The sequence below is a fragment of the Palaemon carinicauda genome, chromosome 37 (genome assembly GCF_036898095.1).
Source record: "Palaemon carinicauda isolate YSFRI2023 chromosome 37, ASM3689809v2, whole genome shotgun sequence".
In the NCBI taxonomy this organism is placed as follows: Eukaryota; Metazoa; Arthropoda; class Malacostraca; order Decapoda; family Palaemonidae; genus Palaemon; species Palaemon carinicauda.
In genome coordinates, this window is record NC_090761.1 from 33,619,225 (window position 1) to 33,638,261 (window position 19,037).

Sequence of the window (19,037 nt, forward strand, 5' to 3'; positions counted from 1 at the left end):
GTATACCTCATTATGAGTGCCACCATTGGAACGTTCTACAGATGATGTTGTCATCTTGGTATTCTCACCGAGCCTAGATGCTACAGAACTTAGCAAAGGAATTTCTGGAGATAATGGTTCTCCAAGACTGTCTATCTTGTCTGTCTTAAATTCCTTCCGTTTATTCTCCCCCTGAGATGGCTCTTTTTCTGAAACACTACCTATGTTCAACTTTACATTAGCATGCGAAGACACATTCACTTCTTCCTTGGATGCTAGTCTTCTGTGTTCCTCACCAGCAGAAGTCTCATAACGATTACCTCTCCCAGAAAAGCGCCTCCTCAGCTTAGGTTTTCTAGAAGGCAATCTTGTAGAAGTATTGCAGTGACTAGGATTGATTTGTGAAGCTGTATTATTAGAGGAATAAAGGTATTTTTCTTGGAATAATTTCTCTGCTTTCATTTCTTGGGATGATTTCTCTTTTAATTTAGTCATTTCCCTTACCTCCACTTCATCACTCATTTCCTGTCTACTGTTTCTTAAATCAAAATTCTTAGCATGAAGATAATAAAGTTGACTACTATCCTTTGGACCTTTAAAGATTTTCTCATTGCCAGCTTGAATCGAATATTGTGGATTATTTTCACTTAAAACTCCCTCCATGCCATTCTTTAAGGTATCAAATGTACTATCCATTTGTAATTCCAGCGAAAATTTTGCTGGACCTGGAATTTCATTCAATTTTAGTTGAGAGGAACTTTCAGTAGCTTTCCCATGAAGTAAATTTGAATCTTTCCACTTGAAATCTGAATGTTGTTCATGAGAAGAACATGAAATTCCATTCCTTCTTGAGCTAGGGAATCCTTCTGTAGCTTCCTCATGAAGTAAATTTGAATTTTTCCTCTTGAAATCTGAATGTTGTTCATGATAGAGTTCTTCCTGCTGTCCTTTCTCAAAAAACATATCCGTTTCAATGCATTGTGGAGGTGCATCACAGCACATCCCATTAACAACAGGCACATCTGATTCCTGCTGCTGTTCACTCTTCACCACAGCTGGTATCGAAATACAGGAAGTAATATCAACATTGTCTTTCAGACAATTGGATTTAGATATATCCAGTCTAGTATGAATCTCATTTTCCACTGAATTGGAAAAATTATCTAAATTATAAACATTATCTGTGAACGTCTTTGAGTTGTTATTTAATTCTTCAAATTTGTCGTCATTTCCTTCAAACACAGCAAAAGATTTCCAATTATTTCCTGATGAAGGTAAGGACCTTAAATCATTATTTCCCTGAGATATAGATAAAAATTCTGAGCCATTATTTTCTTCTGAAATAGCCATAAGTCTTGAATTTTCATTTCCATCTATTGACATTGTGTCATTTAGCTCTGAAATGGATAAGGGTTTAACATGATTTTTAGACTTTCCTGCCATAGCTAATACAGACTTCGATTGACTCATCTCTTCCAACATGGATACAGGTTTAGACTCCTTATTCCCTTCAGAAACTAAGAGACTTGATTTTTTTCCACTTAACTGCATTTGATCTACTGTAATATGAAACTCATCTATTCCCCACAAATATTTATTGGACAAACTCTGATGTTTATTATTTTCATTCCTCTGCTTTTTTAGGATAACTGTTGATTTATCATTTTCACTGTTCAACATGTTAATCTGTGTTAGGCTGCTATCCAAGGATGAGCAAGTCATCTTCGAGCCTATACTATTAGTAATACCATTACAAAACTTTAAACTATTTCCACACATATCCTGAGCTGCTTCTGTGACTTCTGAATGCTGGTAAACTTCTTGGAAATAAGCATTCCTAACGTGAGAGACAGATTCTTGAATATTTTCATGTAATGAATAGTTGGGCTCACAAAGTTCACTAATAAACTCCTTTAAAAAATTGTAATTAGTGTATGGAGTTTTACATAACTTAATACCATTAAAGTTTATAACCTTGACGTCTTCCCAATATAAGCTCTCCATTTCAGATTTAGATGTATTCATTTGAAACAGTACTTTCTCATCCATGAAAAGTGTCTTGATTGAATTACGAAGATTTTTGAGTTTATTGTTTTTGACATCTTGAACAGCAAACTGAAGATGGAAGTCCTGAAATTTAGAAGTGGGTAGTCTTCCAGCACCAAGGTCAAGAACAGAAAACGGCATCTCTCCCCTAATGCAACTTGCCTGGAAAACACACAAAAATTATGAAAAAAAATAGCACTAAGATCATAACATTTTGAATTATTGTACAGTAATTTGTATTTTTCTTAACTAAACAAACCCAAGTCCTTTAATTTAGCACAAGCCACTGAATCTTTAACATGGTAACTCTAGCTGGATAAAGTGGGCGGGGCTCCTTGCCAGCCCCACTCAACAGCTAGATAACTGTTCATTATCCAAGATTTAATGAGAATTTCCAGCTAACGAATGAAACAATTTACCTAATTAAAGGATGAGGGTTTGTAGCGTAGGAACAAAAGGGAACATAAGAAAAGACCCAACAACCAGGACCTTGCGTCCCAAGAGAAAAAAGTGACTTCTGTGACGCACAGAAGTATAGGGATTCATTTTCACACCACCTATTTTTTTCAAACTACCGGTAATTAATTAACAATTCGATAGCACTGAATACATATCCCTATTCTAAAGGATGAAATAATCATACAATATATCCAAAAGAACAAATTTTAGACACAAAAACTTTAACAAATAATGTCCCCCTCAAAAAATACAGGACCTAAAATAAAAACTTACATCCTTATGTAAATAGTTTGTCCGGAATAAAGATTTTGCACACCACTGAGCCACTTTTATAACCATCTTATCCCTTCCATAACATTCCAAGTAGTAACAACTCCTATTATATCTTGAGGAAAGACAGAATTCTTAATGACGTAGATCTATAAGAATACCTAATGCCACAAAATGAGTTACATTATTCAATTCACTTTGAAGAGAGCTTGTTTTATGCAAATACTGTAAGTTTATCTTCCCATTTTGGACAAGAAAAATTACCTTCAGAATGGTTAACCACTAGGTTTAACATTGACTTTACCTTACAATACTTAGGCAAAGCTTTAGATTTAAAATAATTTGTGAGTAAATATGGAAGAAGTAATTTCCTTATGCACAAATCCCATATTTCTGAATAGAGCTTGCAATTCACTGACTCTCTTGGTCGTACCCACAGCATAAAGAAATAGTTTTTAGAGACAGCTTATTCTTGTCTGTCACAATATAGGGGTATTAAAGTAAAAATATTAATGGGTGTTTAGACAAATTCTTGATAGCACTGGGTTAGGTAAGTGCGCAGGACGTAGGGAGGAGCATGCTGACCTGTGACCTCATCTCCACATTTCTGGGTAGTGTAGAAATCAGTTTAAACCGATTTCCTGTCATTATTAGATACCTGCCGACACAAGCACACGTACACTGAATCTGTTTCCATGTCAACAGGTACGTCGGGGAGAGAAAACGTAAAGGAGGCGAGAACCGGCTAGATGCTGTTGCATCACCTGTCACTGCAAGCCAGAGGCAAGGCAAGCCCTCATACACCCCCAGCAATGTGTGCGCAATAAGAACAGCTGGGAAGCCAAGAGTAGTTAGTTCAGGTCAAGCTCAAGTCGTGAGTAGGCCCATCTGCCATGGTAGGTTTATCTCAACCATGGCTGACGTCGACAGTCAACAAGACGCCCAATATTATAAGTCTTGGTTATGTATTTCAAGCCAGGTAAGTCCAGAATTGTAGTTAGTAGTTAGGTTCTGACTTCTCTTGAGCCTTTGGTGGAATGATTGGAAGTAAACTGGACTTTCATTTGAAGGGGCTAGGTTTTTATCCCAGTATGAGATAGAAATCTATTCTTATTTGAGCATGATTTTGTGTTTTCATTCACACTGACTCATTAAGAGTAATTCAAATTCAAAGCTATCAATTGTGTCACTTGGTGGACCACGAAGTCAGGGAAAACTCCCTGGTAAGAGACTGATGTCTCGGGAGGTAAATCATGAATTGCAGTTAGCAGATAGGGCCCGACTTCTCTTGAGCCTCTGGTGACGTGGTTGGAAGTGACTTAGCCTTTCATTTGAAAGGACAAGGTTTGATCCCAGTACGAGATAGAAATTTACTTCTATTTGAGCAGGATATTGTGTTGATTTTCATCCACATTGACTCATTGGGGGTAATTCAAATTAAAAGCTATCAATTGTGTCACCTGATGGGCCACCAAGTTGGGGAAAACTCACTGATAAGAGACATGTCTCGCCAGATAAATCCTGAATTGCAGTTAGCAGTTAGGTTCCAACTTCTTTTGAGCCTCTGGTAGCATGGTTGGAAGCAAACAGCCCTTTCAATTGAAGGGGCCAGGGTTCAATCCCTGTATGCGATAGAAATTTATTTCTATTTGAGCATGATATTGTGTTGATTTTCATCAATATTAACTCATTAAAGGTTATTACCATTAAAAGCTATCAATTGTGCTGCCTGAAGGGCAGGGAAGTCGGGGAAAACTCACTGGTAAGAGCCTGATGTCTCGCCAGGTAAATCCTGAATTGCAGTCAGCATGGTGGTATGGTTGGAAGCGACCTGCCCTTTCTTTTGAAGGAGCTAGGGTTTGATTCCAGTATGAGATACAGTAGTAATTTATTTCTATTTGAGCACGATATTGTGTTGATTTTCATCCACATTGACTCACTAAGGGTAATTCCAATTAAAAGCTATCAATTGTGTCACCTGGTGGGTCAGGAAGTCGATGAAAACTCACTGGTAAGAGACTGATGTCTCGCCAGGTAAATCCTGAATTGCAGTTGGCAGTTAGATTTCGACTTCTCTTGAGCCGCTGGTGTCATGGTTGGAAGCGATCTGGCCTTCCATTTGAAGGGCTAGGGATTGATCCCATTTTATTTGAGCACGATATTGACTCAATAAGAGTAATTCGAATTAAAAGCTATCAATTGTGTCACCTGGTGGGCAGGTTGTAGATGTTGAAGTGTGGTTGTCTGTGACGTGGAGAGGGTTCTCTTAGAGGCTTCATCAGGAGCTGCAGAAGGTTCGGAAACCATTCCTAGTACAGTAATGCCATAGCGGAGCTATGAGAGACCTTGAGAGGCTGACTGATGTTCTAGCCTTGTTGAATACCCTTCTCATCAGACAAAACGGGGACGAGACATAACCTTTTGTTGTACCCACCGTTGTTGGCACGCCTCTTGCCACAGAGCCTTGGGGTCTAGGACTGGGGAGCAGCGGAAGCCTGAGGTTCAGGGGCGTTGTGTACAGATCCCAGTTGGAGAACCCCATAAAGTCAGAACTTAGTAGGCTACAAGGTGATCCAAAGACCATTCGGTACACCTTATCTGAGATGATATGTTCAAATTGCCAGCGAGCACATTCCTCTAGTCTGGAATGAAGCGGGCTGATAGCGGTACTGAGCGGACTTCGGCCCATCTTAGTATTTATACTGTTAGATGGGAAGAGGCAGCGAGCAAGTTCCTTCTTGCTTGCTGATGTGAGCCACTATGTGCTGTTGTCGCTCATCACACCACTGAGTGGCCCATCAGGAACTGATGAGGCAGTTGAAGGATGAGAAAGTTGGCCTTCATTTCTTAAGAGATTTAAGTGAAGGTACTTTCGGACTCCGTCCAGAGGCCTGAGGTCGTGTGGAGCAAGCAGGGGAATCGCCTATCATAGCGTTTGTGACTTGGGCCGACACTGTTTTGTCTTTCGCTGCCATTTTACTAGTCAACAGTTTGGATTGACTGGGTTTCAGAGGGGCTGGTGGTCTGTAGGGCCGAGATGTCAAGGTCCTATGGAGGAGGGAGTCTTAGTTAGACTTCTTCCACCTCTCCGCAGCCTGCTCAACATCCTTAGGCTTGAAAAGTAAGGAACCCTCCAGAGAGGAGTTCCAGAACATTTGGGACCTGCTGATGGAATCTCTCGGCCATCACATCCCTGCGTTTCAAGATGGTGTTGGCTCACAAGTTCACCACCTGGTGGGCCAGAAACTCAATGGAACGGGTACCTGAGAGAAGATACTTTCCTTAGAGAGGTCTTCGGTCCATACCAGGATTCCCACGAATCCCAACCAAAGATCCAGCCACGAAATAGCCTGCATTGCGTACTTTGCAACTTTCTCTTGCAGCAGGACGATGGGCTGGAACCTGACGAGCAGGAGAATGCTGAGCAGAAGCCTGATGAGACGGAGAATGCTTAGTAGCAGCTCGGCGAGCAGGAAAACAACACGCAGATGGTCCTTAACAGTTGCAGGATGCTCTGAAAGAGAAATATGTCCTTCGGAAGGGTGCACATCCTCAGAAGAAGATTGCAAACGATCCCTCACAGGCGAGATACGAACCAAGGTTTGTTGGTGAGAAGGAGAGTCCATTGAAACAGGTGAAGGTCAAGAACCAGAAGAGGCACGAGAAGGTTCTTCCAAAGAGGAAAGCTGTGGTGACTAAGAGCCGAAAAGGTGTCTCTTTGCTGGAGGTGAAGACGCGCCCCGAAGGCAAAGAGGTGGATGAGCTAAGCGAGGTCTACAGCCATAATGACGATGTCCCTCAGCAACATGAGGATCAGCAAGCTGATCGGTAGCAGGCCTCCAAAGAGGAGTCTCTGTGAGTGCCCCTTCACACGAATGAGAAAGAGGAACTCTCACAGGAGAGACATGCCTTGGACTTTGCTCACCCGCGAAGGATGTTCATCAGGGGAAGAAGCACAGTCCTCAGCGGCAGCAGTGGAAGAAACAGATAAAGCATTAACAGCATCTGCACACAGAGCAGCAGACAAGACATCCAATATCACCGCATCGACCAAGGTCAAGGGGTCGACCTCCGAAGCTGACGATCACTGCAGCTCAGCACCCCAGTGAGGCATCTGCAGCAGAGCCTCCTTGGAGGGAGGGCCGAGTAAACCCAGAGATGGCCAAACCTGTAATAAGAGAGAAAGAGAGACGGCCTCCCTCGGGGGGAGAGCCGGGGGCCACCTCACTAGGGGAGGCAACACCATCTCTCGAGGACCGAGATTGACCGGGGGTTAAGCAGCGTACGCTACAACTCAATGGTTTCTCGGAGGAAACTGTTCAAGTAGGAGCTTCAGAGGAAGGTTGGGAAGCAGAAGAGGAAGCCTTGGCTTTCTTCTGCTTCGAAGGAACCTTTAAAGGAGAACAATCTCGTTTGGGCTTCTTCTGACGATAGCCATACCTTTCCCACTGGGAAGCAAACCACTCCCTACATTCATTACACTTATTAGATTAATCTCAACGTTGTCCCCTGTAGACTGTAGAAAGGCGGTGAGGATCAGTTTCTACCGTAGACATGAAGGTACCACACGTGCGGCCCTCTGGACCAGGGTAGGTACACATGGCCGACAGGAAGAACTCGGCATACATACACTGAAAAAGAAATTCATAAACAGATTAATGGCAGTTCAAAATAATGGAGGAAGATAGAGCAGCAACAACCGTTCTCCATCTAAGCCAAAAGCAAAGTGGGCACAGTCACAAGTGTGTGAGTGAGAGGGGTAGCTAGCTTACCCCCCTATCCCCCGCTAACTAACGGAACAAGTAGTTAACCCTCGCTAATTTCTAATGGCTCGTCCTTTCAGCTTCGCTGAAATAAATACTATACCCTATAAATAGCGTTGGTTTGTATTCCAGTTATGGAATAAACAAAACTTAGTCTAAGATATATAGAAAGGGAATTTTCTACAAAAATAAGTACTGTATGAAGGTTATAAGTATCTACTGACTATAAGTTATTAAGTTCAAAATAGTGGATGAAGAGATGTATTCAATGAGTTCTATTATGGAATGGTGCAATATTAGTTAGGACATTGAAACTTGCAAATACACTACAGAGGAACCTCTACATACGATCTTAATTTGTTCCAGAAACTGCTTTGTATGTTAAAACAATCGTATGTTGGAGCAAATATTGCCATAAGGATACACTGTAATTTGTATAATTCGTTCCACAGCCCAAAAACCTATATTAACTCCTTAATAAATTACTACATATAATTACACATAACAATAACATAATTGATAATATGAAAGAAGTATTTAAAAAAGATAATTATAAAGAAATAATAAATAAACAATGTGTCTTCATGGTCACTTTACCTTAGAGACAGGCCAACGCAGGTGAAGGAATTGCTACGCAGGAGGAGACGGACGATCGGCAAGAAGGTAGACATGGTGTTAACATGTTTTTTAAATAAATTCTCTCTCTCTCTGTCTCTCTCTCTCATTCTTCTTCACTGTTAGTGTTGGAGATGTCTATTAATTTTTTCTGAGAGAGAGAGAGAGAGAGAGAGAGAGAGAGAGAGAGAGAGAGAGAGAGAGAGAGAGAGAGAGAGAGAGAGAGATTAAACAAAAATGTGTTGTGTACATATGATTTTTAACAGCGTCAAGTTGAAAGACAATTAAATGTAACTAAAAAAGCAATATCAGCGAATCAGAATTCCTTTATTAACTAAAACACCATCTCTACCTCCTCCCCGACCGTCTGTCTCCTACTGCGTAGCAATTCCTACACCTGTGTGTGTGTGTTTGTGCATACGCACACGAGTGTGTTTGTATCAATATGACAAATTCGTAGATAATTTGAATTTTTCCTAACTATAAAAACCTTAGCTATTTAATAGGGATATTACTTTCGGCGTAGCTGAAATGATGAGCCGTTAAAATTTAACAAAGGTTTACTACCCACACCGCTAGTTAGCGGGGGTAGGGGAGAGTAGCTTGCTCCCCCCCCCCGCCCCCCTCACACACCTGTGCTTGAGCTCACTTTGCTTGGAGGTAGGACTTCCAGGGGGATAGGGCTGGCGGGCTAGTTTGATTAAATAGCTAAGGTTTGTATAGTTAGGAAAAATGACAAATTCGTAGATAATTTGCATTTTTCCTAACGATACAAACCTAGCTATTTACATGGGGTAATTACTTCGGCGCAGCCGATGACGAGCCATAAAGTTTTAACGAGGGTTTCCTACCCCACCGCTAGTTAGAGGGGGGGGGGGTAGCTTGCTACCCCTCCACCCTCACACACACTGGTGATTCGTCCACTTTACTTAGAGGTAGGACTTATCTTGGGGGACAGGGGTGGCGGGCACGTAACTGTAAATAGTTAGGTTTGTATCGTTAGGAAAAATACAAATTATCTACGAATTTGTCATTTGTTCCTTAACTAAATACAAACCACGCTATTTACATGGGGTGACTCAACCCTTAGGAAGGGAGGTAAGTCCCCTGCCATACTGGCTTTGGCTTGCCCGGGGGCCCTGAACCTGAGTTCATAAAGCAACTCCAGGATTTGGGGTCCCTGCACCTCGCAGGCAGTCAAGGACTGCTGCGGCCTACGTAAGCTGTGTGTGAAGGTGAGCAGTGACACGTCCTAGGAAGTTGACCTGGAGTCCTTAATAAGGAAATCTAGGCTAGGACTACCCAATACCACCTCGTCAGGGTATGGGGACATGACAGTATTATAAGTTAATACTAGGAACACAAGGAAGCATGGCTTACCTGCAGAGGTTCGAGGTCAGCTGTGCAAAGGACCAGGATGCTGTTTTTCTCCAAGGGAGGATAGGATGAAGAAAAGAAAAGGGCCAGACAGATCTTTTCATTCACACAGACTAAAACCGGGTAACAATGCCCTCAACCCTCTGCTACTTGTCCAATTAGGAGCCTGAGGCTAGACCAGCTGTTGTGCAGCCACCACAGGGCCGATAGAAAACCTATCGAGCCTCCTGTGTGTCACGTCTTGCAGGTAGTGGGCCGTGAAGGTAGTCTGACGCTTCCAGACCCCGGCTTGCAGGACCTGCTTCACAGAAAAGTTCTTCTTGAAAGCCAGGGACGCAGCTACGCCCCTGACATCATGCGCCCTAGGGCGTCGTGACGGGGGAGGGTCAGAACTCAAGGCCAGGTGGATTACCTTGCGGATCCAGGCCGAGATGGTGTTTTTGGTGACCCTCTACTTCGTTGGCCCGGTGCTAACAAACAAGGCTCACACCTGGGGCCGGACTGCAGCTGTTCTCTTCAGATACAACCTCAGACTCCTAACTGGGCACAGTAGGAGATGATCTGGGTCATTTGTTATAGAACGAAGACTTGAGACCTGGAAAGAGTCGAACTTAGGGTCCTGCACTCCCGGGTTCTGAGTCTTGGCAACAAACTCAGGGACGAAGCTGAACGTCACCTCCCCCCATCCCCTTGAATGGGCGACGTCGTTTGAGAGATCATGTAGTTCGCCAACTCGCTTGGCCGAGGCCAATGCTAGCAGGAACACCATCTTCCAGGTAAGGTGGCGATCCGAAGCCTGGCGTAATGGTTTGTAGGGAGGCCTCTTAACCCTTTCACCCCCAAAGGACGTACCGGTACATTCTTGCAAAACTCTATTACAGTAATTACATATTTTTACATATTTTTGATAATTTTTTGAGAAACTTCAGGCATTTTCCAAAAGAATGAGACCAACCTGACCTCTCTAGGACAAAAATTAAGCTTTTTAGAGCAATTTAAAAAAATTATATAGCAAAATGTGCTCGAAATTTAACCTTATGGTGGGGGTAAACGGGTTAAGAGACCTGAGGACTCGAACCACGTTCCAAGGAGGAGGTCTCACTTCCGACTGAGGGCAGGTAAGTTCATAACTTCGTATGAGCAGGGACAGTTCCAGCGAGAAGGAAATGTCCATTCCTTTGAGCCTGAAGGCAAGACTTAAGGCTGAGCGATAGCCTTTCACTGCCGAGACTGAAAGGCGCATTTCTTCCCGCAGATACACAAGGAACTCCGCTATTGCTGGTAGAGTGGCATCGAGGGGAGAGATACCCCTTCCACGGTACCAACCACAGAAAACTCGCCACTTCGCCTGGTAGACTCCTGCGGATGACTGCGCAGGAGACCAGACATCCTTTCCGCAACTTGTTGCGAAAATCCTCTCTTTGAGGAGATGCTGGATAGTCTCCAGGCGTGAAGTCGAAGCGAAGCTACGGCTTTGTGGAAGATGTTGGAGTGTGGTTGCTTGAGTACCTCGTGACGTGGAGGGAGTTCCCTCGGGATCTCCGTGAGGAGCTGCAGAAGGTCCGGAAACCACTCCGCATGATGCCATAGCGGAGCTATCAAAGTCATCGAGAGATTGACTGATGTTCTGGTCTTGTTGAGGACCCTCCTCATCAGACAGAACGGGGGAAAGGCGTACACGTCGACGTTGTCCCACCATTGTTGAAAGGCATCCTGCCAGAGAGCCTTGGGGTCCGGGACTGGGGAGCAGTACAGCGGAAGCTTGGTGTTCAACGCCGTAGCGAACAGGTCCACAGTCGGAGAACCCCACAAAGTCAGGACTTTGTTGGCTATCAGAGGATCCAAAGACCACTCGGTACTCACTACCTGCGTCGCTCTGCTCAGACTGTCGGCGAGCACATTCCTCTTGCCTGGAATGAAGCATGCTGTAAGTGATATCGAGTGGGCCTCGGACCATCTCAGGATCTCTATTGCAAGATGGGACAGCAGTTCCGAAAAGGTACCTCCCTGCTTGTTGATGTAAGCCACCACCGTGGTGTTGTCGCTCATCACCACTACGGAGTGACCCGCCAGGACTTGGTGGAACTTTTGAAGGCCCAGGAAGACGGCCTTCATCTCCAGCAGGTTTATGTGAAGGTACTTTTCTGATTCTGACCACAGGCCGGAGGCCTTGTGGTTCAGCACGTGGGGCCCCCACCCCTTGTTTGATGCGTCCGAAAACAACATCAAATCTGGGGAGGAGACGAGAAGATTCACTCCCTTTCCTAGGTTCTCGTCTGCCACCCACCACTCCAGGTCCGACCGTTCCGCAGATCCCATAGGGATCAAGATGTCCGGGGAGTCGAGGCCTTGACTCCACCGGGACTTCAGTCGCCACCGAAGGGATCTCATCCTGAGGCGACTGCTGGGAACGAGACGGGTTAGAGAGGAAAGGTGGCCGAGGAGACGAAGCCACGATTGGGCTGGGAGTCCTTCTCGAGTGAGGAAAGGTCTCGCGACCTTCCTCAGCCTTGTTATCCTTTCGTCTAATGGGAAGGCTTTGTGGAGATTGGTGTCTATGATCATGCCTAGATAAACCAGTCTCTGAGAGGGCTGCAGAGAAGACTTTTCGAGGTTTACCACGATCCCCTGATCCCGGCAAACCTCGAGGAGCTTGTCTCGGTGGCGGAGAAGGGATACCTCCGAGTCTACCAGGACCAGCCAGTCGTCCAGGTAACGAAGGAGACGGATGCCGGTCCTGTGTGCCCACAAAGAGATGATGGTGAAGACTCTGGTGAACACCTGAGGTGCTGTGGAGAGACCGAAACACAACACCTTCAACTGGTAGATCTTGTGATCTAGGCAAAATCTTAGGTACTTCCTTGAAGACGGATGGATCGGGATCTGGAAGTACGCGTCCTTCAGATCCAGTGTGCACATGAAATCCCGCGGTCTCACTGCAAGCCTGACCGTGTCTGCTGTCTCCATGCTGAACGGCGTCTGTTTGACAAACCCGTTCAGGGTCGAGAAATCGATGACTGGTCTCCAGCCTCCAGACGCCTTTTTCACATGAAAGAGTCGACTGTAGAAGCCTGGGAACCCGTCCACGACCTCCTGGAGCGCGTTCTTCTCCAACATGGTCTGGACTTCGGCCCGAAGGGCCTGCCCTTTTGCCGACCCCATAGCAAGAGAGCTCAGCGACACTGGATCCGCTGTCAGGGGAGGTAAAGATGCCGTGAACGGGACGCGATACCCTTGAGAAATCACAGAGATCGTCCAGGTATCCGCCCCGAGTTGCTGCCACCTTGCTGCGCAACTCTGAAGGCATCCCCCCACTGGTGGACATGCAGGGGGATTGCCACCCCTAGCGTTTCCGGCCTCGGCCGGTACCTCTAGGGTTCTTGCTTCCCTTGGAGGACTTCTTGCCCCTTCTGCCCCTGGCAGGAAAGGGCTTAGACACCTTGGGCTTCGCTGTTACGGTTGTCTTCTTCGTGTCCTTGGCAGGGCGGGGCTGCTGTACTGCCGGGGGCTTGTAGGGCCTTGATGTCAGGGCCCTATGGATGAGGGAATCCTGATTGGACTTCCTCCACCTCTCAGTAACGAGCTACACGTCCTTAGGCTCGAACCGACTCTTGCTGAGGACAGAAGTGTCTGAGCCTACTAGTCTCGGCGCTGGGGACCTTCTGGTGAAACCTCTCAGCCACTGCGTCCCGACACTTGAGGATCGTGTTGGCCCACAAGCTCGCAACCTGGTGGGACAGGAACTCGATGGTCCGAGTGCCCGAGAGGAGGAAGGTCTCCAGCGCTTTCCTGGTGCTTTCCTTGGAGAGATCCTCGGACCGCACCAGAATGCCCAGAGACCCCAGCCAGATGTCTAGCCATGAAGCGGCCTGCATGGCGCACTTAATGACCTTCTCCTGACTCTGGATCTCAGTGGCCGAGAAGGACACATGCCGGTTGGAGAGTCTCTCAAGAGAGACTCCACCTGTGAGGGCTTCCACGGAGTGGTGCAGGGGAAGACTCAGAGAAGACTCCTCAAGGATCTCAAAATACCTCCTCTGACGGACTCGAGGAGGAGGGAGGAGCTTATACCCGGCACTCGACCTGCTGGAGGAGGCAAGCTCCACGAGTTGTCCCTCGATCTTCTCTCTGGCACTCTTCATCCCCTGAGACCAGGGCAAAGCTGCACTGGCCCTGGAGGGCTTATGAGTGCCAAAGATACGATCCAGGACTGTGTCCTGCCCTTCACAAGGAGGGACCTCAGGATCTGGGATCCCGTTTAGACTCCTCATGAGGGACAGGACTTGCCAGAATGTATGTTTCGACTCCTGGCGCTCGCTTCCCGATGGACTTGCAGCGAAGTCTCCTGACCCCAAGGGCTCTTCCTGGGGGGACACGTGGGCATCCTCGACCGCCCTAGGCTGCTCCTGTCTGATCCTGGCCGACGATTTAGGAATACCTGTAGTCTTAGAGTCCTTAGATTCCCTCCTGGGAGGGATACAGGACTCCAAAAGCGAAGGGGGTAGGTCCTTCTCCACCTCAAGACGAGGCGACCTCTTGGGAGGGGGATGAACTTCCTCCATTGGTGCGATGGGGAAGACGTCCTCTCCGACCGACTCCCCTGAGGAGGGGTATTCCTCCTCCGCAGGGGAGGGCGAGAAGGTCTGAGGATGAGTAGGAACCTTACCTAAGGATCTGCGAGGGGATAGCCTAGGTCTCGGAGGAAGATCCACGGGAAAGACTTCTCTCTTCCTCTTCAGGGGGGAGGAAACTGCCACTGGTTCGCGACCCGAGTCAGAGGTGGCTGGTTTAATAGCCCGCACAAGAGCTCTGAGGAGGGTATCGAACCACGGCTGTTGACTGACAGCGGCGCTGTCAGACACTCCCTCTGGAGGGAAGGGGATCGACGGATCCCTGCACTATCACACCATTGGCCCCTACACTGAGGGCATAAGGAGTGCGGATCTGTCTCCACGGCCGACATAAAGGTCCCACAAGGGCGGCCGGGAAGACCAGGGCAAGTGCGCATGATGATAATAGAGGCCAACTTCACACACAAACACTGCAAGAAAAAGCAAACAAAAATTATGGCAGTCAAAAGAGAGGAGAGCGCTGACAGGTCTGTCGTCTCTCCGAGCCAAAAGTAAAGTGGACGAATCACCGGTGTGTGTGAGGGTGGAGGGGTAGCAAGCTAAACCCCCCCCCCAACTATCGGTGGGGTAGGAAACCCTCGTTAAAACTTTATGGCTCGTCATCGGCTGCGCCGAAGTAATTACCCCATGTAAATAGCGCGGTTTGTATTCAGTTAAGGAACAAATACAAATTATATACAAATTTGTCATTTGTTCCGTAACTGACATACAAACCACGCTATTTAATAGGGGTGACTCACCCATTAGGAAGGGTGGACGTCCCAGCCAGTACTGGCTTTCTGGCTTTGCCTGGGGGCTCGTTATTTGAGTGTGTCAGCACCCAAGAAATACGGAGTTCCTGCAACTTGCTAGAACCTTGCTACGCAAGGACTGCGGCCTACGCAAGCTGTGTGTGAAGGTATAATGAAGTGTGACTCGTCCTAGGAAGTTGACCTGAAGTTCCTTAGATGGAAACTTAGACTAGGACACTCCAAATACCACCTCGTCAGGGTATGGCGACGTGAGAGTATTAACTTAATACTAGGAACACAAGGGAACATGGTTTACCTGCAGTGGTTTGAGGTCAGCTATGCAGAGAACCCAGGATGCTGCTTTCCCCAAGAGAGGGGATGATGAAGAAAAGAATAAGGGCCAATCAAACCTTTTCATTCATGCAGACTAAAACCGGGTAACAATGCCCTCGACCTTCTGCTACTTGTCCAATAAGGAGCTTGAGGTTTTAAACCAGCTGTTGTGCAGCCACCACAGGGCCGATAGAGAACGTATCGAGGCTCCTGTGGGTCACGTCTTGCAGGTAGTGGGCTGTGAAAGTTGTCTGCCGCTTCCACACCCCAGCTTGAAGGACCTGCGTCACTGAAAAATTCTTTTTGAAGGCCAGGGACGTAGCTATTCCCCTGACATCATGTGCTCTAGGGCGATGTGATGGAAGGGGGTCTGGATTCAGGGACAGACGAATCACCCTACGAATCCATGCTGAGATGGTGTTCTTAGTGACCCTCCTCTTATTCCTCCGTGCTAACGAATAAAGCTGGCTCATGTGGACGGACTGCAGCCGTTCTTTTAAGATATAGCCTCAAGCTCCTTACTGGGCATAGTAGGAAATGGTCTGGGTCATCTGTTACAGAACGGAGACTAGAAACCCGGAAGGAGTCGAACCGAGGGTCCGATACTCCCGGATTCTGAGTCTTAGCAATAAAATCAGGGACGAATCTGAATGTTACCTCCCCCCATCCCCTTGAATGGGCGATGTCGTACGACGTACGAGACCATGAAGTTCGCTAACACGCTTGACTGAAGCCAAAGCTAGTAGGAACACCGTCTTCCAAGTTAGGTGGCGATCTGAAGCCTGGCAAAATGGTTCATAGGGAGGTCTCTTAAGAGACCTGAGAACTTGAACCACATTCCATGGAGGAGGTCTCACTTCCGACTGAGGGCAGTTAAGTTTATAACTTCGTATGAGTAGGGAAAGTTCCAGCGAAGAAGAAATGTCCATTCCTTTTAGCCTGAAGGCTAGACTTAAGGCTGAGCGATAGCCTTTCACTGCCAAGACTGAAATGCGCATTCCTTCCCGCAAATACACGAGGAACTCCGCTATTGCTGGAATAGGGGCATCGAGTGGAGAGATACCCCTTCCACGACACCAACCACAGAAGACTTTCCACTTTGCCTGGTAGACAGCTGTGGGTGACTTTCGCAGATGTCCAGACATCCTGACCGCAACTTGCTGTGAAAAACATCTCTCAGCGAGGAGATGCTGGATAGTCTCCAGGCGTGAAGTCGTAGCGAAGCTACGGCTTTGTGGAAGATGTTGGCATGTGGTTGTCTGAGTTGATTGTGTCGTGGAGGGAGCTCTCTAGGTAACTCTGTTAGGAGTTGCAGAAGGTCCGGAAACCATTCCTTGTGATGCCATAGCGGAGCTATGAGGGTCATCGAAAGATTGACCGATGTTCTGGTCTTGTTGAGCACCCTCCTCATCAGACAGAACGGGGGAAAAGCGTAAACGTTGATGTTGTCCCATCGTTGTTGGAAGGCATCTTGCCAGAGAGCCTTAGGATCCGGGATTGGGGAGCAGTACAGCGGAAGCTTTTAGTTCAGAGCTGTTGCGAACAGATCCACAGTCGGAGAACCCCACAAAGTCAGGACTTTATTGGCTGCTAGATGATCCAAAGACCACTCGGTACTCACTATCTGAGACGCTCTGCTCAGATTGTTGGCGAGCACATTCCTCTTGCCTGGAATGAAACGTGCCGATAGCGGAATCGAGTGGACTTCGGTCCATCTCAGTATCTCTACTTTAAGATGGTATAGCTGCTTTGAAAAGGTACCTCCTTGTTTGTTGATGTAAGCCACTACTGTGGTGATGTTGCTCATCACCACCACAGAGTGACCCGCCAGATATTGTTGGAACTGTTGAAGGGCCAAAAAGACGGCCTTCATCCCTAGAAGATTTATATGGAGGCACTTTTCTGATTCTGACCACAGGCCTGAGGTCGTGTGGTGCAGTACATGGGCCCCCCACCCTTTCTTTGAGGCGTCCGAAAACAGCATCAAATCCGGGGGGAGGACAAGTTGGGAACTAGACGAGCCAAAGATGAAAAGTGACCGAGGAGACGTAACCACGATTGGGCTGGAAGTTCTTCTTGTCTGAGAAAAGGGCTTGCGACCTTCCTCAGCCTTGCTATCCTGTCTTCTAATGGGAAGGCTTTGTGGAGATTGGTATCTATGATCATGCCTAGGTATAACAGTCTTTGGGTAGGAAGCAGAGAGGACTTCTCGAGATTTACCATGATGCCTAGATCCTGGCAAAGTCCCAGAAGCTTGTCCCGGTGTTGAAGAAGGGATCAGCCAGTCGTCCAGATAACGGAGGAGACGGATGCCGATCCTGTGTGCCCACGAAGATATTACGGTGAACACTCTGGTGAAAACCTGCGGTGCTGTGGAGAGACCAAAACACAGCACTTTGAACTGTTATTCCTTGTTGTCTAGGCTGAATCTTAAGTACTTCCTTGAAGACGGATGGACTGGGATCTGGAATCTGGAAGTACGCGTCCTTCAGGTCCAGTGTACACATGAAGTCTTGACGTCTCACTGCTGGTCTGACCGTGTCTGCGGTCTCCATGCTGAACGGAGTTTGTTTGACAAACTTGTTCAGAGCCGAGAGGTCGATGACTGGTCTCCAGCCTCCAGACGCCTTCTTTACAAGAAAGAGTCGACTGAAGAAGCCTGGGGAGCCGTCGAGGACCTCTTGGAGTTCGCCCTTCTTCAACAGGGTCTGGACTTCTGCCCGAAGGGCTTGCCCCCTTGCTGATCCCATGGCAAGGGAGCTCAACGACACTGGATTCGTCGTCAGAGGAGGTAGAGATGTTGTGAACGGGACGCGATATCCCTGACTGATTACATAAATCGTCCAGGAATCGGCCCCGAGTTGCTGCCACCTGTCTGCGCAACTTTGTAGGCAACACCCCACTGGTGGACATGCAGGGGAACTGCCAATCCTAGTGTTTGCAGCCTCGGCTGCTCCCTCTAGGATTTTTACCTCCCCTGGAGGACTTTTTGCCTTTCCTGTCCTTGACAGGAAAGGGCTTAGACACCACTGTCTTCACTGGTACTGTCGGTTTCGTGGTCTTGGTAGGACGGGACTGCTGGGGTGCTGGAGGTTTATAGGGCTTGGATGTCAAAGCCCTATGCAGGAGGGAGTCTTGGTGGGACTTCCTCCACCTCTCAGCAGCCTGTTCCACATCCTTAGGCTCAAACAAGTTCGATCCTTCCAAGGAAGAATGCCTGAGCCTATTTATCTCGGTGCTAGGGACCTTCTGATGGAACCTCTCAGCCACCGCATCCCGACGTTTCAGGATGGTATTCGCCCACAAGTTCGAGACTTGGTGGGCCAGAAACTCGGTGGTGCAAGTGCCTGAGAGGAGGAACGTCTCCATAGCTTCCCTGGTATGTTCTTTGGAGAAGTCCTCAGAGCGTATCAGGATACCTAAGGTCCCTAACCAGATATCCAGCCACAAAGTGGCTTGCATAGCACACTTCTCAACCTTCTCCTGGTTAAGGATCTCGGTTGCCGAGAACGAGACCTACCGGTTGGAGTCTCTCTCAAGAGGGACTCCCCTGGTAAGCTCTTCCAAAGAATGGTGGAGAGGAAGAGCTAAACAAGGCTCCTCCAAGATCTTGAAGTACCTTCTCTGCTGTACACGAGGAGGTGGGAGAAGCTTGTTGCCGGCACTGGAACGGTTGGAGGAGGCCAACTCAGAGAGCTGGATAGCGATCTTTTCCCTGGTACTCTTAACCCTCTGAGACCAGGGCAGAGCAGCACTGGCCTTAGAAGGTTTTTGAGTGCCAAATACGCGGTCCAAGACCGTGTCATTGCCCTCTCGAAGGGGCATCTCTGGAT

The 19,037-nt window shown here is 47.3% G+C and overlaps 1 protein-coding gene across 2 annotated transcripts in view; it reads right to left on the bottom strand.

Annotated features, from left to right (window-relative positions):
- LOC137629062 (uro-adherence factor A-like) overlaps positions 1 to 19,037 on the bottom strand; it is a 72,262-nt gene that overhangs the window by 44,229 nt on the left and 8,996 nt on the right. For both annotated transcript variants that reach the window (XM_068360330.1, XM_068360329.1), the window contains exon 2: positions 1 to 2,187. This exon is cut by the window's left edge and continues 210 nt beyond it. In XM_068360330.1, the coding sequence (XP_068216431.1) occupies positions 1 to 2,166 (2,166 nt within the window). In that variant the 5' untranslated portion in view covers positions 2,167 to 2,187. The remainder of the gene's footprint in view (positions 2,188 to 19,037) is intronic.